General features: G+C 39.0%; 1 protein-coding gene across 1 annotated transcript in view; it reads right to left on the reverse strand.

Annotated features, from left to right (window-relative positions):
* The window catches only part of LOC306858196 (ELKS/Rab6-interacting/CAST family member 1-like), a 210,122-nt gene that overhangs the window by 111,934 nt on the left and 80,095 nt on the right, over positions 1–18,093 (reverse strand). Inside the window, exon 14 of the mRNA XM_079398619.1 lies at positions 10,425–10,556. Coding sequence (XP_079254745.1) covers positions 10,425–10,556 — 132 coding nt within the window. The remainder of the gene's footprint in view (positions 1–10,424; positions 10,557–18,093) is intronic.

Below are 18,093 nucleotides of genomic sequence, written 5' to 3' on the forward strand. Positions count from 1 at the left end.
GTTCAAAGAACTAGGAATATAGCATTCAGAGTTCATTTAAGATACTGTTATTGTGGTTTTACATTTAACATTAAAAATCAAGTAAATCATGCAGGTTTGGAATGACGAGAGGCTGAATAAATAATGCTTTTTTCCCCCTTTTTTTCTTAAATGGTAAACTATTCCTTTAATACATTCATTCTTAAGACATTTATAGATGCACTGCCACCAAACACTGTCTAAAGTCATGATTATATGTTTTCTTATGCTCTGTGAGCACTGTGAGAAATATTTTCCAGCAGAATAAGCTGGAGGCAATAAACAGAAGTAACACAAAAACAGAGATTTTGCTGCAAAAAGATCATATTGTTTGGGAAAAAAACACAAGAATTGCATGTTTGTGAGCACATGCTCTCAGCAGTGCTGCCCTCTAGTGGCCGGAGGTATTGTAGGATCTAGGAGAGCGTTCAATCCAGCTGTCATCATAAATCATCTGCCTAATGTAATACACCCAAGCCAAGCCTAGTGAACAAGCTACCAAAACCCGCTCAGTCAAATTTACTGCCATCTGCTTTCCTGTCCCTCTCTCGTTTGTCATCTAAAACCACACCAAACTCACACAGGATGATCCTGAACAACAACGAAGGGGTCTTGACTAAAACCCGAGGATGATGGTGCCTCCCCTGGGCACATGAAATCCACCGGCAAATTCCAACTGACAGGGTCAGGTAAGCGAGGGCTCACCGGAATGGCTTACGTTAAGATGTAATGCATGTCAAATTAAAAAATAAGGAAGAGGAAATCATTATTCACGTACAGACAGGCCAGGCAAGAGTTGCTTTTGACTCAAACGCAGAGCACAGGTCACATCTTAGAAAAATAAAACTGGCGAGAGTCTGAGTGGACATAAAAGACGGTAATATTTTTCACAGATACAACAAAAAAACCTGCATGGCTACTTTCTCCTCTTGGGAGATAAAGTGAGATAGAATCGAGACCGCATGCCTCAGGCCCCCCAATATGAGCAGAGGGAAATATTTAAATGCTGGCAGCATTGGTTTCACTGCCTGTGCCAACCCTACGGTGTGGGCGGAGCAACAGAACTGTCTGTTAAAACCCATCAGCCAATGAGAGGAGTGGAGAGGGAGGTGAATGGAGCCGTGAGAAGTTTGGTGCATTTTAATTCAACAGCACACAAAAATCTCAACGAAATCTCCCGCTGTTGTGCAAGCACACGTACACTCACACAGCGACGGCGGAGCGGTTAACTAATCAGTCCAGGATGTGTGAGAGCCGATATGGTGTCACCGTGCCTGGAGGGGAGATATGTGAACTGACTCCATCCTCAGCGACCAAACATCATCTGGAACGAATGGATTCGAATGAATTTACAGTGTAGTTGGTCAGTTTTACTGTAAAAGTATTTAGCAAGCGCTGCCTGGAGCCAAATTCTCAAAGCCGTTGAGTTAAGTCATTCATTAGGAGATAATTAACAGATTTTAAAGGTCTGACTAACGGCCTGGCAGACAGATGGAAAGTCAAATTTCTCTCACACACAAAAATGTGTACAGCCTACATAAGAAATCATGGAAATTGTGGTTCCTAGTACTCTAGAGTGTAGAATTGAGAACTGGTTCTGATTCAGAGCTTTTTTTAAATTAAATCAAATGATTTTCTTTATGTCTGACTCTGTAACTTTCTGCTTCCATCAATGCTGATGCAACACCATACGACTATACAGTATTTTTTAAATATATACTGCTATTAGATCTGCAGTTCAAAATAAAGTAAAATAAAGTATAAAATATTAAAATAAATTAAAAAGTTAAATATGAAATAAAATACCTTTTAATGCCAAGGACCCCCTAATTATAATCACCTTCATAAAATAAAAGACAGAAATTGATTTTCTATTATACTGACATTTATGCTGCGTGTGAATAAAATCTTAGGCATGAAATTATAAAGACAAAACAAAATCTTTATATATATATATATATATATATATATATATATATATATATATATATATATATATATATATATATATATATATATATATATATATATATATATATACACACATACATACGTATATACACATACATACATATATATACACATACATATATATATACATACATATATATATATACACACACATACATATACATATATATATATACATATATATATATATATACACACACATACATATACATATATATATACATATATATATACATACATATATATATATATATATATATATATATATATATATATATATATATATATATATATATATGTATGTATGTATGTATGTATGTATGTATATGTATGTATATATATGTAAGATAAATTATAACTATACTCGTCCCCAATGCATCCTCGGACGCAGCTCGAGTTCCTGAAGAGGAACGTCTCTAGGTTACATATGTAACCCCAGTTCCTCGAGGGAAAGAGACGTTGCGTCTTGAAGCCACACTTTCATCATCCCTGCCAGTGCTTGCTTCATTCCTAGAAGCTGACGCCGGTTTCACTGCACATGCTTTTGTACCAGCTGGTCAATACATCACCCTGTCCATATACATATATATGGACAATATAATATATATATAATTAATAAAAAAAAGTACTAAGAGAATTATTCATGGGTCTAAGTAACCGGAACCATTTAGTGGAATCAGACCCGGAAATTCCTTTCACGTCCCATCACTAGAGTTTGCTGAGAATTCTCTAAAAGCAAAGCAGAAAGAAAAATGCACGACTTGCTCGTGCCGTTGCCTTCTCTGATGGAGGAATGGATGGTGTGTGTGTGTGTATGAAAGAGCAAGGTGGCATGCAGCGCTTGTTTTCTCAGGGGAGTACAAACTAACCTCAGATGTTAGTCAAGTCGTAAAAAAACGCTGCAGTGAATTATGACACCTTGGGTGTGAAAAATTGAGCACTTCACTGGGTGATGATAACACCACTTCCTGTCTCACACTGGGAACGTGAACCAGTAAGGCAGGGGGAGTATAGATCAAAGCGTTTGAGATGCATGTCTTTTAACTGATCTTCACAGTCCAGCTTCAGCCTCTGCAAGTGTTTTTACGACTTGGAGTAATTGCTCACATCAGTTGTGACATAGCGTCTATGGAATTGATAACAGTGATTTTCGCTTTTGTTTAATTTAAAGCCGAACTGCTCAAAGCCAGTGTCAGAAACAGGCCTTGGGGAAAGGAAGCGGATCTGTCTGTGATCAAGGAGAAGAGTGATAAAAAGAACAGGAAAAGAGGGAAAAAAGAAAGACTGAAGCAGGGTCAGAGGGGCTGGAACAGATGCCTCTTCAGATGAGGGAAGGCACGTGGAAATAAGCAAAGAATGAAGCTGAACGCTGTATACTTGCCTCTTTGAGCTACAAGAGAGCAGGATAAGAGAGAAAGAAAAACAGAAATAGGTAAATGCAATGCAGCAAAAAGAAATATCAGCAAAAATGAACTTAAAAAGAAAGGAAAGAAAAGAACGGCAATGCCTGTTCAGAAAAACAAAAAAGTCATAATCTAAAAAGCTGAAAATGTCTATTTAAACAAAAAAATAAGAACATATGGGAATATTATGTTAACCAATAAAATCTGCATGAAAATAATGAAAATGAAATCTATAAGTACACAGTACTGATTGTACCATGGTACAATATACAGTATATATGATGGTAACACCTTGATACTTAAAAACCATGGTACTGAATAAGTACTCATTTACCAATTATTGGTATTTCAAGATGTTTCAAAGGATACTAGGGTATTGCCTAAATAAATAAATAAATGGATCAAGAAAATCTACAATACCTAAAAATAAAAATAATAAAAAAAAATAAAAACGTACTAAAGCTCAAATAAATAAAGTACAGTTATTACGTTAACCATGTATCTTTCTAATCAAAATAAAACAAAAATATAAAAAAATGAAATAATTAAAAAAAAACATTTTTTAAATGCATTACTATACTGTACCATGTCCCAAATGTTTTTTTTAATTAAAAATAAAAAAACAAAACATCTTTTCTATGTTATTTTTTTATCCATCCTCACCATGTACTGGTAATACCATAGTACTTTTGCATAAATCAAGGTACTGACTGCCATATTTATATACCATGGTATTTGCATAGTACTTCAATGACCCCCCCCCCCCCCCCCCCCCCAAAAAAAAAAAGATATGAGAAAAAGATACAAGATATTATCATGTTCTACTTTTGTAAGTGGAAGACCTCATATTGGTTTGATATTGATGTGCACTGTGAGGGTGATGAGATCACGGTGGGCATTAGATCAGGGCCTTCTCTTCAGCCCGTGCCGAACTCAGAAGCTTCTAATCACCTCCTGTGAGAGAGATCCAGACTAACCCATATGCTCGGAGCAGAAACATAACACTAATAAAAACTGCTTTATGCAGCAGCGTGCTGTTTTTCTCCTGCTCTCTCTCCCCTTCTCCTCATCCGTCTCTTCCTACTCTCTCCTCCCCGGCTGCCAAAAGAGCAGCGCCGTCCTCAACGGTGAGCAGTAAGCCAATTTCAACAAGCTGGTCTTTGGATCTTGCTGTGTTTTGGGTGCTGAGCTTTGTGTCTGGATCTCAGCAGGTTGGGAATATTAGCAGAGGAGGGAGTTTTATTTCCCTCTAAAGTTTTATCATAAAAATCCAGGCTGTTTCTGACCATGGCTTGAATACAAACCTGAGAAAGAGCAGCGGCAGCTGTAAGAGCTATTTATTCTTTGACTAATTTCCATGTCTGTTTTTGGCCTGGGCCTCTTGGAGACCTCAGGCTCTGCCGTCCCGCTGCCCCCTGCAGTATGGAGTGAGAACGGACGGCGAATCTGACTGACTGCTTGAGATTGAGACACTGTGTCTTGATCGGTTCAGGCAAGAGCGAGTCCGAATGTGTCTAAATTTACACTTTTTTTGAGAAAAATTGACTCAAAAATAAATTCTGTCACCATTTTGATGGTAGAATAGACTTAAATCTCAGCCTTTTTTTTCCCTCACACAACGCTATCATGATTTCAGAAGACTATGCATACAGCAAATAAGTTTCATAGACCACTTTTTTGGGGGTTTTTAGAGCTTGACATTCCCTATCCTCATTCACATCTATTGTAGCAGCATTGTTTTACAAAAGAAAGCAAGTCAAATTGGTTTAAAACACATAAATGATGACAGAACATTGATTTTTGGGTGAACTACCTCTTTTCTATCAGCATAACTACCGACCGCACGTTTACATAACATGCACTTAAGAGTTACATGCAATGGGGAAACTCAACTTCTCCCAGTGCAGAAACTGAATTGTGCTGGACGCACTACATAAAAGATAAATCAAAACATAACTTATCCTGATAGACAGACGCAAATGAGCATGACTTCCCAATATAATGGAAAGAAAGCGGGAGGGAAGCATACGAGAGGTCTTCCACATAAAATAATGATCTGATAGAGCTCATCTTCAGGGAACAGTCAATAAATTGCACTCTGTCAGTGGTTAAGCTTCCTATTTGAAAAAGTTTGGTTTGGACCGGGACCAAAAGCCACATTTGTCGAACACCCCCATCCAAATGAGAAAAAAAAGGTCACGGAGATGCAGCGAAACTGATGAAAAGCACAAAACTCAAATCAGTCCTTGTAAAAGAACGAGAAAACATTAATCGTGCCATACCTTGAGCCACTTTAAGCCAGCGTGGCCGGAGTCATGCATTAGGTCATGAGAGCGCTTCGCACAGGCAGTGAGCGATGGAGAAGAAATAGAGAAAAAGAGGGATTACAGAAAAAGCCAAAGAGGAAACAGAGACAGAACAGAGCAAAACCGAACAACAGTTTGAAACAAAACATGCAAAAGGAAATTGGAAGCAGAGGAAGAGGGGCTAGAGAAAGAGAAAGAGGATGGTAACCATGGATCCAACTGAGCGACAACAGGTTCGGAGCGGAAAAGAGATCCATACGGGATTGGGTCAGACCAATGGGAAAAGCTTGTGGTGAAAGAGTAAGGGCGGTTTCGAGACATCCCATCATCCCCGGTCAAAACGAGCGGAGAGATTGAGGCTTTCTTTGGTCCACTGCCTCCAGGGAAGGTTATGAAGTATGTCATTTCACTGCTGAATCATGTCTGGAGCCTGGACGTGTGTTTTCATGTGGTCTTGGGCAAACGTTTTCACTGGCCCCGCATGAGCGGCTGGTCGCTTTCGTACATCCCGGCCGTAAATTCCATGCTGGAGCTGAGTGACTGGTGTCATTGCACACCGAAGGCCCTGTGTAGGAAGAAAATGCCCCCCTTTTTCTCTCACTGACCACATTTGCCCTTACTAGCACACGACTCATTAAAGCAGTTGCTGCAATGGGGGTTTGGCAAGACGCTAACGCTCATGAAAGCATCAGCTAAAATAAGACAGGCTCATCCGCTAAACAAGCACATCGAACCGACCAAGAAAACATTGTTTTGACACTCCTGAAACATCAATTCTGCAAGCAAGATGGAGAGAAAAATTTAAACCGGGGAAGTCTTGAAAAATTCTCCCAAAAATGAAAAATGTGTCATCCTTTACTCATGTTGTTTTTCAAATTTTCCAATTTCTTTCTTATGTGAAAGACAAAAGAATCATTTGATTTATTTGTCATTATTCATTCTTTGCCGCCACAGCTCTCAAATAAAATACGCCACAAGTTTGATGACATTATATCGCAAGACACGCAAGAAGCCACATTTATTCACATAAATGACTTCAAACCTGGTGCAAATATGCCATTTTAGCGGTACATAAACTTAAATTTAAGGCTGTTTGCCACACAAAGCTATTATATGGCTTTAAAAGACTTGGAGTATTGCAAAGTTGCACAGACCATGAACAATGCAGCAACAATTTATAAGAAGATCTAATTCATTCACATTAAAGAATTAGGCATCATCAGTTAACAATGAACAACTCTACTTCAAGACAGCACATATAACTTGAAATATCAAAAGCATACATGCAACTTTTCATACATTTTTGGCATTATTTAAATTGTCATTGCTTTCCTTTGCATTTTTTCTAATAATTCTCTATGTATAATCATTTTGATGTATAAGTCATGCCTGTTGAGAGATGAGAAATTATAAATGAATAAGAAAAAATCCACATTTATGGATTAACATTAACAAAGATTAATACATTAATATATTTATAAATTAATATCAGTTATATTAATATATTTATAATTACAATAATTTATATTATATTAATACATGTTTAAATTAATTATATTAATATATTTATAAATTAACATTAATCAAAATTACTAAATGCGGTAAAATTAAAGAAATTTTATATTGTTCTTTCATGAGACCTAATGCATTAAGAATCTTGACAAATTTAACCTTATTGTTAAACATTTACTGTACAACCCAAAATTGCACATGGGTTTAGAAAAAGTAAATAATGACAATTCCATTTGCAGTCATCTATCCCTTTAAGAAATACTGAATAATAGTAGCATTCTAGCAGACGATGTTCACAGTGACCTGTGTAATTGTCAGAAATCTTTCAAACTTCATCTGGTACATATGAGAAGTCACAGCAACACATGTTTGGATTCATATTTCCAAATTTCATTACCTGCATGAATGGAGCAAACAACTTGTAGCTCTTCAACGTGCTCCAATTAAACAAGTGTGCGCACACACAAACACAGAGCTTTTAAGTGAGCTTAACAGACACACAAGAGAGAACAAACTGGTTTTTGGCCAGAGGTTTGCTTTCATGTCAGTGTAACAAAGAGCAGTCGCCCTCGTCCCCATACATTTAAGACTAACATACTGACAGCAATTTGTACAGGCACTGCACTCGGTCCAACATGTGCTCTGCACAATGAGAACAATAAGGCAAGCGGCTATTGGAGGAAATTGAACACAGAGCTAAAGACGAATGCTTGCTTATGATTGGCACAACAGAGGGTGTGGTAAAGCAATGGAGGGATGTTAATTAAATAGCGGAGGAGACTCTGTGTGTGCGTAAGGAACACCGTGCGTTTGCGTGAAGCTAATTAGATTTTGCATGGTTTAATGCAGGACCACAAATTAGGCATTTAAAAACCTGTCTGCCAATTGCCAGTGAGGCAAGCCGCCATTCTTTTTTTTTTATCATATAGCTCATAAGTCCCAAAATATGTAACCCGGAATATGAGTTCATTCTTATATAACAGGTGCCAGGGTGGGGAGGAACTTCCAACAACGATATCCTGAGTGCGCGTAGCGAGACTTGATGTGGCTGGGACATTGGTAATGAGCGTGGAGACTGGCTCCGGAGGGTGGCACTTGTACTGTCCCCATTTCCTCTTCTCTCTGAGCCCAAATGAGGGGGCCGGCCGGGCTTAGCAGCAGCGTTGGCTACCGCCGCAGTCCCCGGCTCTAATTAACCTCCGGGGGATTGGAGCGGAGGTCCGCCTGGCGGTGAAGAAACTCTAGGCCATGATATGTTCCCGAGACTGCAAAGCGCACTGGGACGATGCTCAGCCAGCCATGCGAATCTTTAGAAAACGGAGAGAGAGCGAAAAGGAAGGAAACGGCGGGGCGCCAGGATCCACAGAAGGTAGAACAGACCATTAAAGGTTTAAAAATGAAGCAGAGAGTCGATGGAGCTGAGTAAGATGGACAGAGAGGGAGAAAGGAGAGGGAAAAGTTTAGGGATTCAGGTAGAGGGGAAGCAAGATTTTGGCAGCTGCTTTGCACTCGGTTTCAAAGCCTGACTGGCTGCTGGTGTTGTCCGGTTCATGGAGGACTCATTCGGAGAAGGTTATAAGAGTTTGATGCAATCGCCAAGGCTCAACAGACAGCTGGACAGTGGTGCAATCTGCATCGAAGATTGCACCACTATTGGCAGTTTATTTGTAAATTCAATCCACCTCCAGCATGTTCTAGATCAGGACGCACATTCGGTCTCCATTTAGACAGTTGAGTTGCATTAAATGGATAATTCGCCACAAAAAAAGAAAATTCTGTGATCATTTACTCACCTTCATGTCGTTCCAAATCCATGAGACTTTGGTTAATCTTTAAAACACTTTGAAATGAGAATATGTTTAATGAAACCTGGACGGTTTCTGTCCATCCACTGAAAGTCCAGCTTACCATTTAGATCCAAATTTAGAAGATCCAAAAAGGAGATCCGGTTTCGGATCCCTGGATTTTCAATGGAAGGACCCAAACCACTCAGGTTTCACTAAAAATATTTTATAATTTGTGCTTCAATGTCTTAAGGGTTTGGAACAACAAAAGGATGAGTAAATAATGACATAGCTTTCCTTTTTAGATGAACAATTCCTTTAAGTAGACCCAGGTAGAGTCTATAAATTTACCCAATATTTTGTTTCTCTACCTCCAAAATCCCAGTTGAACTCCTGCTTAGGAGAAAGAAACGCCGGCATGTTCTGTCCACACACCAGACGTTCCTCGTGTGCGTATGCACGTTCTATGTGGCTGAACTGAATCGGACCAAAGTTAGCAGTCCTCACACAGGACACGCAAAGCTTATTTATATTCTAAATGAAGACTGACTGCAGACACAAACACGTAACCCATGCATGCCACATGAATGTTCGCCACTGGCAAGGCGAGGCAGCGCTGGCATGGATCTGGATGGTTGGCACGGCTCTATGTGCTGGTGTGGTGATGTGCTGTGACAAGCCGACTTTTTGCTGGTTCCTGAGCTCTGTGAAGGAGGCTTTTTAATGGGAGCGATACTGTCCGCCAAGCAAAAGCCATTACAGCCCGGCCTGAGAGATGCTAGCCTTGCGTGGATATGCATACAGCTCTGTGTAAACACTGGGAAGGATGTTTGAACAGGAGGATGAGGAAGTGGACATTTCCACAATGAAAAGATGGCTGTAGGGTTTGGCTAGAACCATGCTTAAGTTACCGCACACATTTCGCTTCAGGTAACAGATCACAGGAGCACAGGACCTCTTTAGAAACATTGCTAGGAACATTTGCAGTAAACATGACAGTTTATCATACTTCAAAAGTTATCTGGATGTAGACTATGAAAGTAGAAGTCTCAATACTGCCAATGCTGGCTGCCCTAAGCTGAATCTTTTTGTCAAATGGATTGGTAATTGTTGTCAAACATCTCATTAAATTGAGATTTTTAAGAAACCAAAACAAAACAAAACAACAAAAAACACAAAGATAAATAAAAGATAATAAATATGATAAAATAAAGAAATAAAATAATAATAAAATAAAAACTACTCTACTTAATAAACTACTTCTCTCTGAACTCAAAGGACAAGGCACAAAGGTTACAATCTGAAGGTTACAAAAAAAATGGCATGTGAACAATATGTAGAGTCTGAAAGAGAGAAAAAAACTGAAAGAGAGAGTAAGTGCATATTAATGATCTTTGAGCTTCATCTCACCTGTGTTTGGTGTTTCTCACCTGTTTCTCTGCATTTGCACGGGCAGATTCCTCTTGTGCCAACACCATTTCTCTCTCGGCCGTGATCTGTACGCTCTCACGCAAGGCCTCCTCCAGCTCCTCCATGCGCTCGTCCTTCTGCTGCAGAGAATCCTAGTGAAAAAAATATTTTAGTGTTTTAGTAAACATGCAACAAGACACTATAAAGTCTAACTGACAAACTTGCCTATGAAGGTGTTTATCAATACAATTTACAAATTTTTTTGTAGAGGGTCAGGAACAGTTCAATACCTAGATTTAACCACCTTTTAACTGAAATTGACCATTTCTGACTGTAAAATCTACTTATAAGCTGTTAAAAGATTGTACACAGTAAGTATGCAGCCTTTATTAGAACATCGAAACTGACAGCTAGTAACTAACAAGTGTAGCAGCAGGTAGCTCTGAGAAAGCAAGCTGCAGTCAGTTCACAGCATGTGAGGTATAAACATTATGAATTCTTGGACTGCGGTAAGTGAGGGCAACCCAAGCTGTCCATCTCATCAACATGACTCATCTACAGTCTGCTCCTATGATGACTCATCGCAGATCTACGACTTGACCGTCAAGAGTGAAATCATACTACTTCAAGTATCCACTCTTGAGAGAGTCTAGGTCAAAACCTAGTTATCATGACCGTTTGCGATTGATTGTATCAGGAATTGGAAAAACAGAGGGAAAATGATGGAAACCAAGAGAGAAAAAAATCTGATTGAAAGTGTGCTAGAGAGCGAAAGAACGCAATGGACTCAAATGAATAGGCATTGTGGGATATGTGGAGAAACGCCAGAGCAGTACTGAATATGGGAACAGTCTTGAGTTCATTACGCTGCTCCATTTCAAGGAACATTCACATTTCATTTTCCCCCCACATTTCAAAATCGGCTACAAAAGTCCTGACTCGTTTGGCAGGCCTGAGGCACTTAGTACAGACCTCTACAAACATGCACTCTGACGTACACAACCGAGCAAACAGACGCTACACACACACATACACACAAACTGCCATTCATATACAAATGGAGCTCTACAGTGGTAATGGCCTCCATGCTGAGAAACTGCCTTCCAGCTAAAAGCATCAGCCTTCAATATGAAGACGGAGGCCTGATGCACACAATCCCAGACGCCGATGATCACAGCGAACATTTTCATCTGGAATCCCACACCACAAATTCCTGCTAAAAGAGGCAATGTGAAGGTACACAAATAACCAGATGCATCTGTCGCTCTGCTGCAGACAATCCTGAGAGAAAAATCATGAGCTTGTAAGCTGTTTATGAAGATGCTAGCATGCAAAACTGACCGTGACGGTGACTTATTTTAATTTTACATTTATGCATTTGGAAGACATTTTTTTTTTTTTTATCTAAAGCAACTTCCTTTTATAGGATGCTTTTTTCAAGCATTTGCTGGTAATTTGAACCCTTGATATTGGCATCATTAATTTTAAAGCTACAGAAATGTACATTATACCTGAGGAATGTATAACTGATACAGAATTCATTTGTTGATAACACTTTATTCTTAAAAACTCTAAAATTCAGAGCATCTTGAGATAAAAGCCAAGATGTTACAGCGATAATGTAAGAAATAAATTTATAATCAGTTTGTAAAGATGTTAACATGGAAAACCTGGCTGTGAAAGATTTATTTTTTTTTTTTATTGACTTAAAAAAAAACATTTTTGGCAGATGCCTTTAAGTAACATATGTTCAAGGTATACTTTTAATCAAGGTATAAAAAAAAAATCAGGGCATTAATCATTTTATGGGATATAATTGGGAAAAAAATGACAACAACAAAAAATCTTTGGCATTTACAACAATAGTAACATGCGACTGTTTTTTGTTTTTTTACCATAACATTTTATTTTTGGATTTATGCATTTATAAACTATATATTTATTCATGATTGATTTCTGATAAAAGTGTCTATCAAATGCACATATGTACATATATATCTTGCATTTGCAACAATAGTAACATGCCATTTTTTAATGAACCATTATATTTTATTTGTGCATTTATAATATATATTTATGCGTTCTAGATTTGATAAAATTGTCTGTCAAATGCACATACATACACACACACACACATACATATAAATATGCATTTGACAGACACCTATCAAAAATATATACATACACATACACACTTTTATCAAAGCGTCGATACAAGATATACTTTTTCCTTTATTATTATATACTTATTGACATTCTGTGGGCTATAATTGGGCATTATTGACACAGGATCAATAATCAAATCTCAAGATGTAATTATAAGACTGATCATTTTGTCTCTAAAATTCCTTCCAACTACATGCATCAACTTTCAGTATCAAGACAAGAGGCCTGATGCACACAATCCCAGACACCATTTTCATCATTTTCATCTGGAATCCCACACCACAAATTCCTGCAACAAGAGGCAATGTCGATAACCAGATGCATCTGTTGAATCGGCAGGATTTTTCTGTAACCAAGGTCAGCAATTACAGGAATTTCAGGACACAAGGCGGGTGACGGGGGTACAGATCACAGAATGTAGTATAAAGGCTCTCTCTTCTATCTTATTTTGACCATATTTAGCTTCCACTTTCCTCTCGCAGGCAGACCGCAATCACTTTGGTTTGATTTAAAGTGACAGTAATCCTTTTTGCTCGGTCAATATCTCATTACGGTAACGCTTTTGGTGCCAAAACCACACAGATGATAGAAGGAGACACCTCAGGGAAGCCACAAATCAAAGCCACATGCTGTACCATAGGGACCGGCCGGGTTCGGGTGGGGCTCGCTGGGGAATCTGCCCAGCTCTCCGCAGCTCGCACATCCAATTAGGAGATGAGCAGGACGAGCCTGAAGAACAAAAGCTCAGCTCGCACAGTTGGGGCAGAATGACTTGCAGCTGTCTGACATGCTCACACACAAATAATTGACCCAGGGTGTCCTAATTCAACACGAACCCGTTTCGTTCCCATCTGCGGCTTCTTTTTGGAAGAAAACTGAAAACTGTGTTCTCAGTGTCGCTGCACTGTCCCAGAACTCAAGCAATTTCAGCAGTTCATTAGGGTGAGGAGCTTAGGTCATAGTAAGACATTATTTAAAATAATTCAGGATGACCTCAGCTAAACGTCTAAGAAAAGACACAGCCAAAGTGAAGGGTTTGGTAGCAGATGTCCCTTAAAGCAGTCGTTATTCCCAGCAGGAGGATTCTTCTGTACCGTTTTGGGTGCGAGAGCGAGGAATCACAAATGTTTATGAAAGAACCGGAAAGAGCAGCAGGTGTCCATCCTTCCTGGCTGGGGAAAGCGTAAAAGACAGCCAAAAGCATGGTAACATCAAACAACATACGCCAACAAACAGGCCCAATAAAAAAAGACCTTGGAAGTCTATTAAAGAAATGAGAACATGCGGATGTGATTCCCCCTACCCCCACCATCTGATCCCGAGCTCCCGATCCTGGATATGGTTTGAGTTGAAAAGCACGGATACTGGCGAAATGCTCTGCCAGACTGGACCGCATTTGGTTTTGACTCTTTGGAGAGTCAAGAGACACAACAGAGCCAATGTGAATGAGTTCATCGGACGTTCAGCGAATCCACAGTTGTTTAAAACGGTAGAACAGCCATCGTACTAGGGAGAAAATTTGAGAAGTAGCAGCTGAAAGTGGGCCACAATAAACTAGAGTGTTGTTAATTTGTGAACGCAATCAATAACAAGAAGGCCAGGAGAGGAGGGAATTAGAGTGAGTGACAAGCAGAAAGAAATCTAAGCTTCCATGACGAGCTCAAAACAGGGCTTTGAAACGCTCCCAAGAAAGCTGGATATCAAGCCTCTGGGTGCTGTGGTTACCGCAGATCTAAGCGCTACGAACACTGTTTACTTCATTTCTATAACCTCCTGTGATGTGGTTCTTTGAAGCGAGCCCTTTCCGGCATCTTCCAACTCTTTCTATATCTATCTTTCAAGCCCTCTCTCTCTCCCATCTTACACGGCTTTCTGCATGTTCTACATCAAGATGATGGCTTGATGTTGGGGCAGTGGGGTAAGACGTGTCATGTCATAAATCTAGCAAACGGTATATGATAATTTTTTTATAGAAAAAGGTCATCCTATTATGCCTATGACTGAGAAAAGTGACAAGCAGTTTTCAATGCTAAAAATGTTAAAATTCATTTTTTCACATGGCAGAACTTAATAAATATGTAATATATATTGGTGAATTGCCAATGTAAATGATTTACTAAAGATTAGTCACAAACTAAAGATACATTTTAATAATTTATGTAATATGCATTATGTTATAAATATCATACATTATCTATAATTAAAGGTGCCATAGAATGCATTGATACAGTATTTTAAATTGTTCTCTGATATCTACACAGAAGGTATGTGGCTTAGGTAAGGGCAAAAAATCTCCAGAAACGATTTTACATGTCCATTTACAACCCTAGGATTTCTCCCTAGAATGAAACGGTCTGTTATTGGCTTATTTGGCAGGGTCATGAATAATAATGAGCTCTGCTCTGATTGGCTGTTTCACAGTACAGCTCATCAGCAAGAAGGAAGTACAGGGAGGAAAATATATATTTAAATACTTTCTCTCGCAGTTATATCGTCGGGTAATTATACTGTATATAAAACGCGGGCATCAGGGAGCCGTTATTAATATGCGAGGCATTGAAACTGCTTTTGAACGATCCATCGATCACGTTATAGTTTCACTTTCAAGAGACGCGATCACACAAACTATGTTTACATTATGGAGCAACAGTACTTACCACACATTTCACAAGATCAGATGCTTGTCAGTGGTGCTCAGGATCTGTAACTCATTCGCCATCATCCTCATCTCTCCTTACTGAGAGTGAAATCGTATGTACTGTAACAGGCTACCGCTAGCAAGGAGCTAACCATGTCCCTTTAGTGGCTCGCGTTATTTGCTTTCTGTGCCTTTCTGAATACAAACACCAACCCATCCCTGCACTTCACACCCCCTGCATGGCCTGGAACATAAAATTTATTTTGTTATTTTCGCTGTTGTCCGCGCTTGTTTATTTACAATACCTACAGAGCTTCTGATGGTTCGCCGGCTTAGAACAAGGGCGGGTTTATGCAAATTTTGGGGGCGTAGTGATCCCGACTGTTGCGTCACAGTCGGTGTTATGTTCTGATTCGCCTGTTTTTCAGTGGTCTTTTTTAATCACGAGATTTACATATGAAGGAGGAAACTATGGTGTTTGAGGCTCACTGTATGTCATTTCCATGTACAGAAGTGTTATTTAAATATGCCAGGGTAAAGACAGTTTTTCATTCTATGGCACCTTTAAACATTTCTCTGATGAAAAATATCCTGAAATATATCTGTATATATTTAAAAAAAAACATTTCAAAATATCCATATGAAGAAAAATGCATAGGAATTACATTATGCATTAGTACTGTAAAACTAATTTTTTTCATGTATTCCACATTGACTCAACCCATGATGTTACTTTTCTGATATATATCATATTTCTATGGTTATATGTAATAAGATGTTTTTGCATTTCTGGATGATAGCAGTGTTGCTATCGTTAACTAAATCTAGAACTGGTCTGTTTTGCTAATTACAAGGCTAAAATAAACTTATTTCAGTTAATATTGCCCTCTAATATTTAAGTTGAAGTAATAACACTACTACAACAACAAAAAAAGAAAAGAAAAAGGAATGAAAATAAATTATCGCTAAACAGAAATAAAAAAAAAACTATGCCATAAAAAAATATTAAAATGAAATGTAAAAAAAGAAAATATAAAAATAAAAGCCAAATTTAAAATATTTATAAAAACTATAATGCTATTAGAAAATAACACTGAAATATAATATTAATTTCAATTCCCATTATAAGTAAAAAGTGGCACAGCCAACCCTATGCTTATGCTTCAGCATTTTACCCATTATGCGAAGTACAAAAAAAAAAAAAAAAAATGATGAGCATGAGAAAAAACATTGGCCAGGTGTGTTAGACCTTCAGGTCTCTCCACCCTCCGCCTGTGGTGGTGGGAAGCTGACCTTTAATTCACAGTCCTGTGATCACTGCTCTACCGTGCGTTGAACGATAGCGGGTGTCTGGGCACAACGTATCATAAAACAGGCTCCCCAAAGCATAAAGACATTATCATCAAAGTATCTCTGTGGGGAAATTCTGCCCTCAGCGGGGAAGCCACTGGGGCAGTTTCAAAGCCACTAGTTTATGCACATGACAGTGGACCCAAAAAATAAAAAACAAGAATGAGAGCAAGAACGTCCCACACAGCCGGAGGCTAAACACTTAGCATAAGGAGGAGGAGAAAGACTTGAGATGTAGCAGAACAAAGATGGGTGTAAACAACAAGGCTCTGTTCTGATTAAAGGGGTGGAGGGCCTGCATATGGGGCTGATGGGTATCAGATGGTGCAGCTCTGCAAAGGCAAAGGCTTTATTTAAGCAAGTCAGCACACTTGGCGGCCATTTTGGATCTGGGTAACACCCTCGGGCAGTTAATTTCCTAGTCATGCAAGCTCAGCTCCTATCTATTTGCATGAGGAGAGAGCGAAATCCAAAGTATTTGCTAACTTATGTTGCAATAACACACTGCAAAAAAACTATTCTTAGTAACACTGCATTAAACATGTAAACTTTTTTTTTTTTTTTTTTTAGAGAGAATGCTTCTTTAATACAAACATATTTTATTACTGCACACTTTTTTTTTTTTACATTCTCTAGATTCAAGACATAAAAAAAACACCTATTAAAAGTCATTTTTGCAGTGCATGCCAATTTGAGAAGAAAAAAGTGGATGATAAATTTAGGGTGTTTAGCTCCAGCCAGGCTATTTTTCTGTATCATCCCTCTCATGTGGATTCGCGTTCCATAGCAAATGATCAGGTGATGTCCTTGCCAAAAAATGCAATACGATCTTCTAATTTTAAGGCATGATTTCCTTTCTCATAGTTGTAATGTTGAGCGCTGAGATTTCTACCATTCGTAACTCAACGACTGCTGTGTCATACGCTTTCTGACACAGGCTAGCAGCTCTGGGACTTGCAACAGTACAGAGGACAAAAAAAAGTTTTGGAAAGGCCACAAACAAAATGGCATTTCCTTCCTTTTGACTGTTTGAGCAGTCATGCTAACACACCATCTCTAACATACACAAGACAATCAAACTGTTGCAGCCCAATATGTCCCTACAACCAAACAAGGTGCTCTTGATTCCCACAGCTTGCAATAAGTAGCCGATCTCTAGTCAGAGTTTCTCTCCGCCAGCGCTTTGGAGTGTCAGTCTCACGACTGGCGTCTGTTAGCTCCCTCCTGACCTGTTCGCGCTCGAGAGGTGATGAGTGGCAGAATCAAGGCTTTCATGTGTGAAGTACACTGCGCTCTTGCTTTTCTTCCTGCACCATTTCCATTCCTCAGTCTCGGCCTCGATTTACCTCTCTCTCTTTCCGTTTCCCTCTGAGTGTTGAGAATGGCTCTCGCCACCGCATTAGTGATGACGACCTTGTCGGGTGGATTTTTACCACAGTTTTGTTTCACCTCTGCTCAGTGTTACCACTAAAGTCTGATCTCTCGTCAGTCTTCAGAGGTTTTGGAAGACAGAGTGGAACATTCGAGAACATCCA

Source organism: Barbus barbus, assembly GCF_936440315.1.
Source record: "Barbus barbus genome assembly, chromosome: 39".
Taxonomy (NCBI): domain Eukaryota; kingdom Metazoa; phylum Chordata; class Actinopteri; order Cypriniformes; family Cyprinidae; genus Barbus; species Barbus barbus.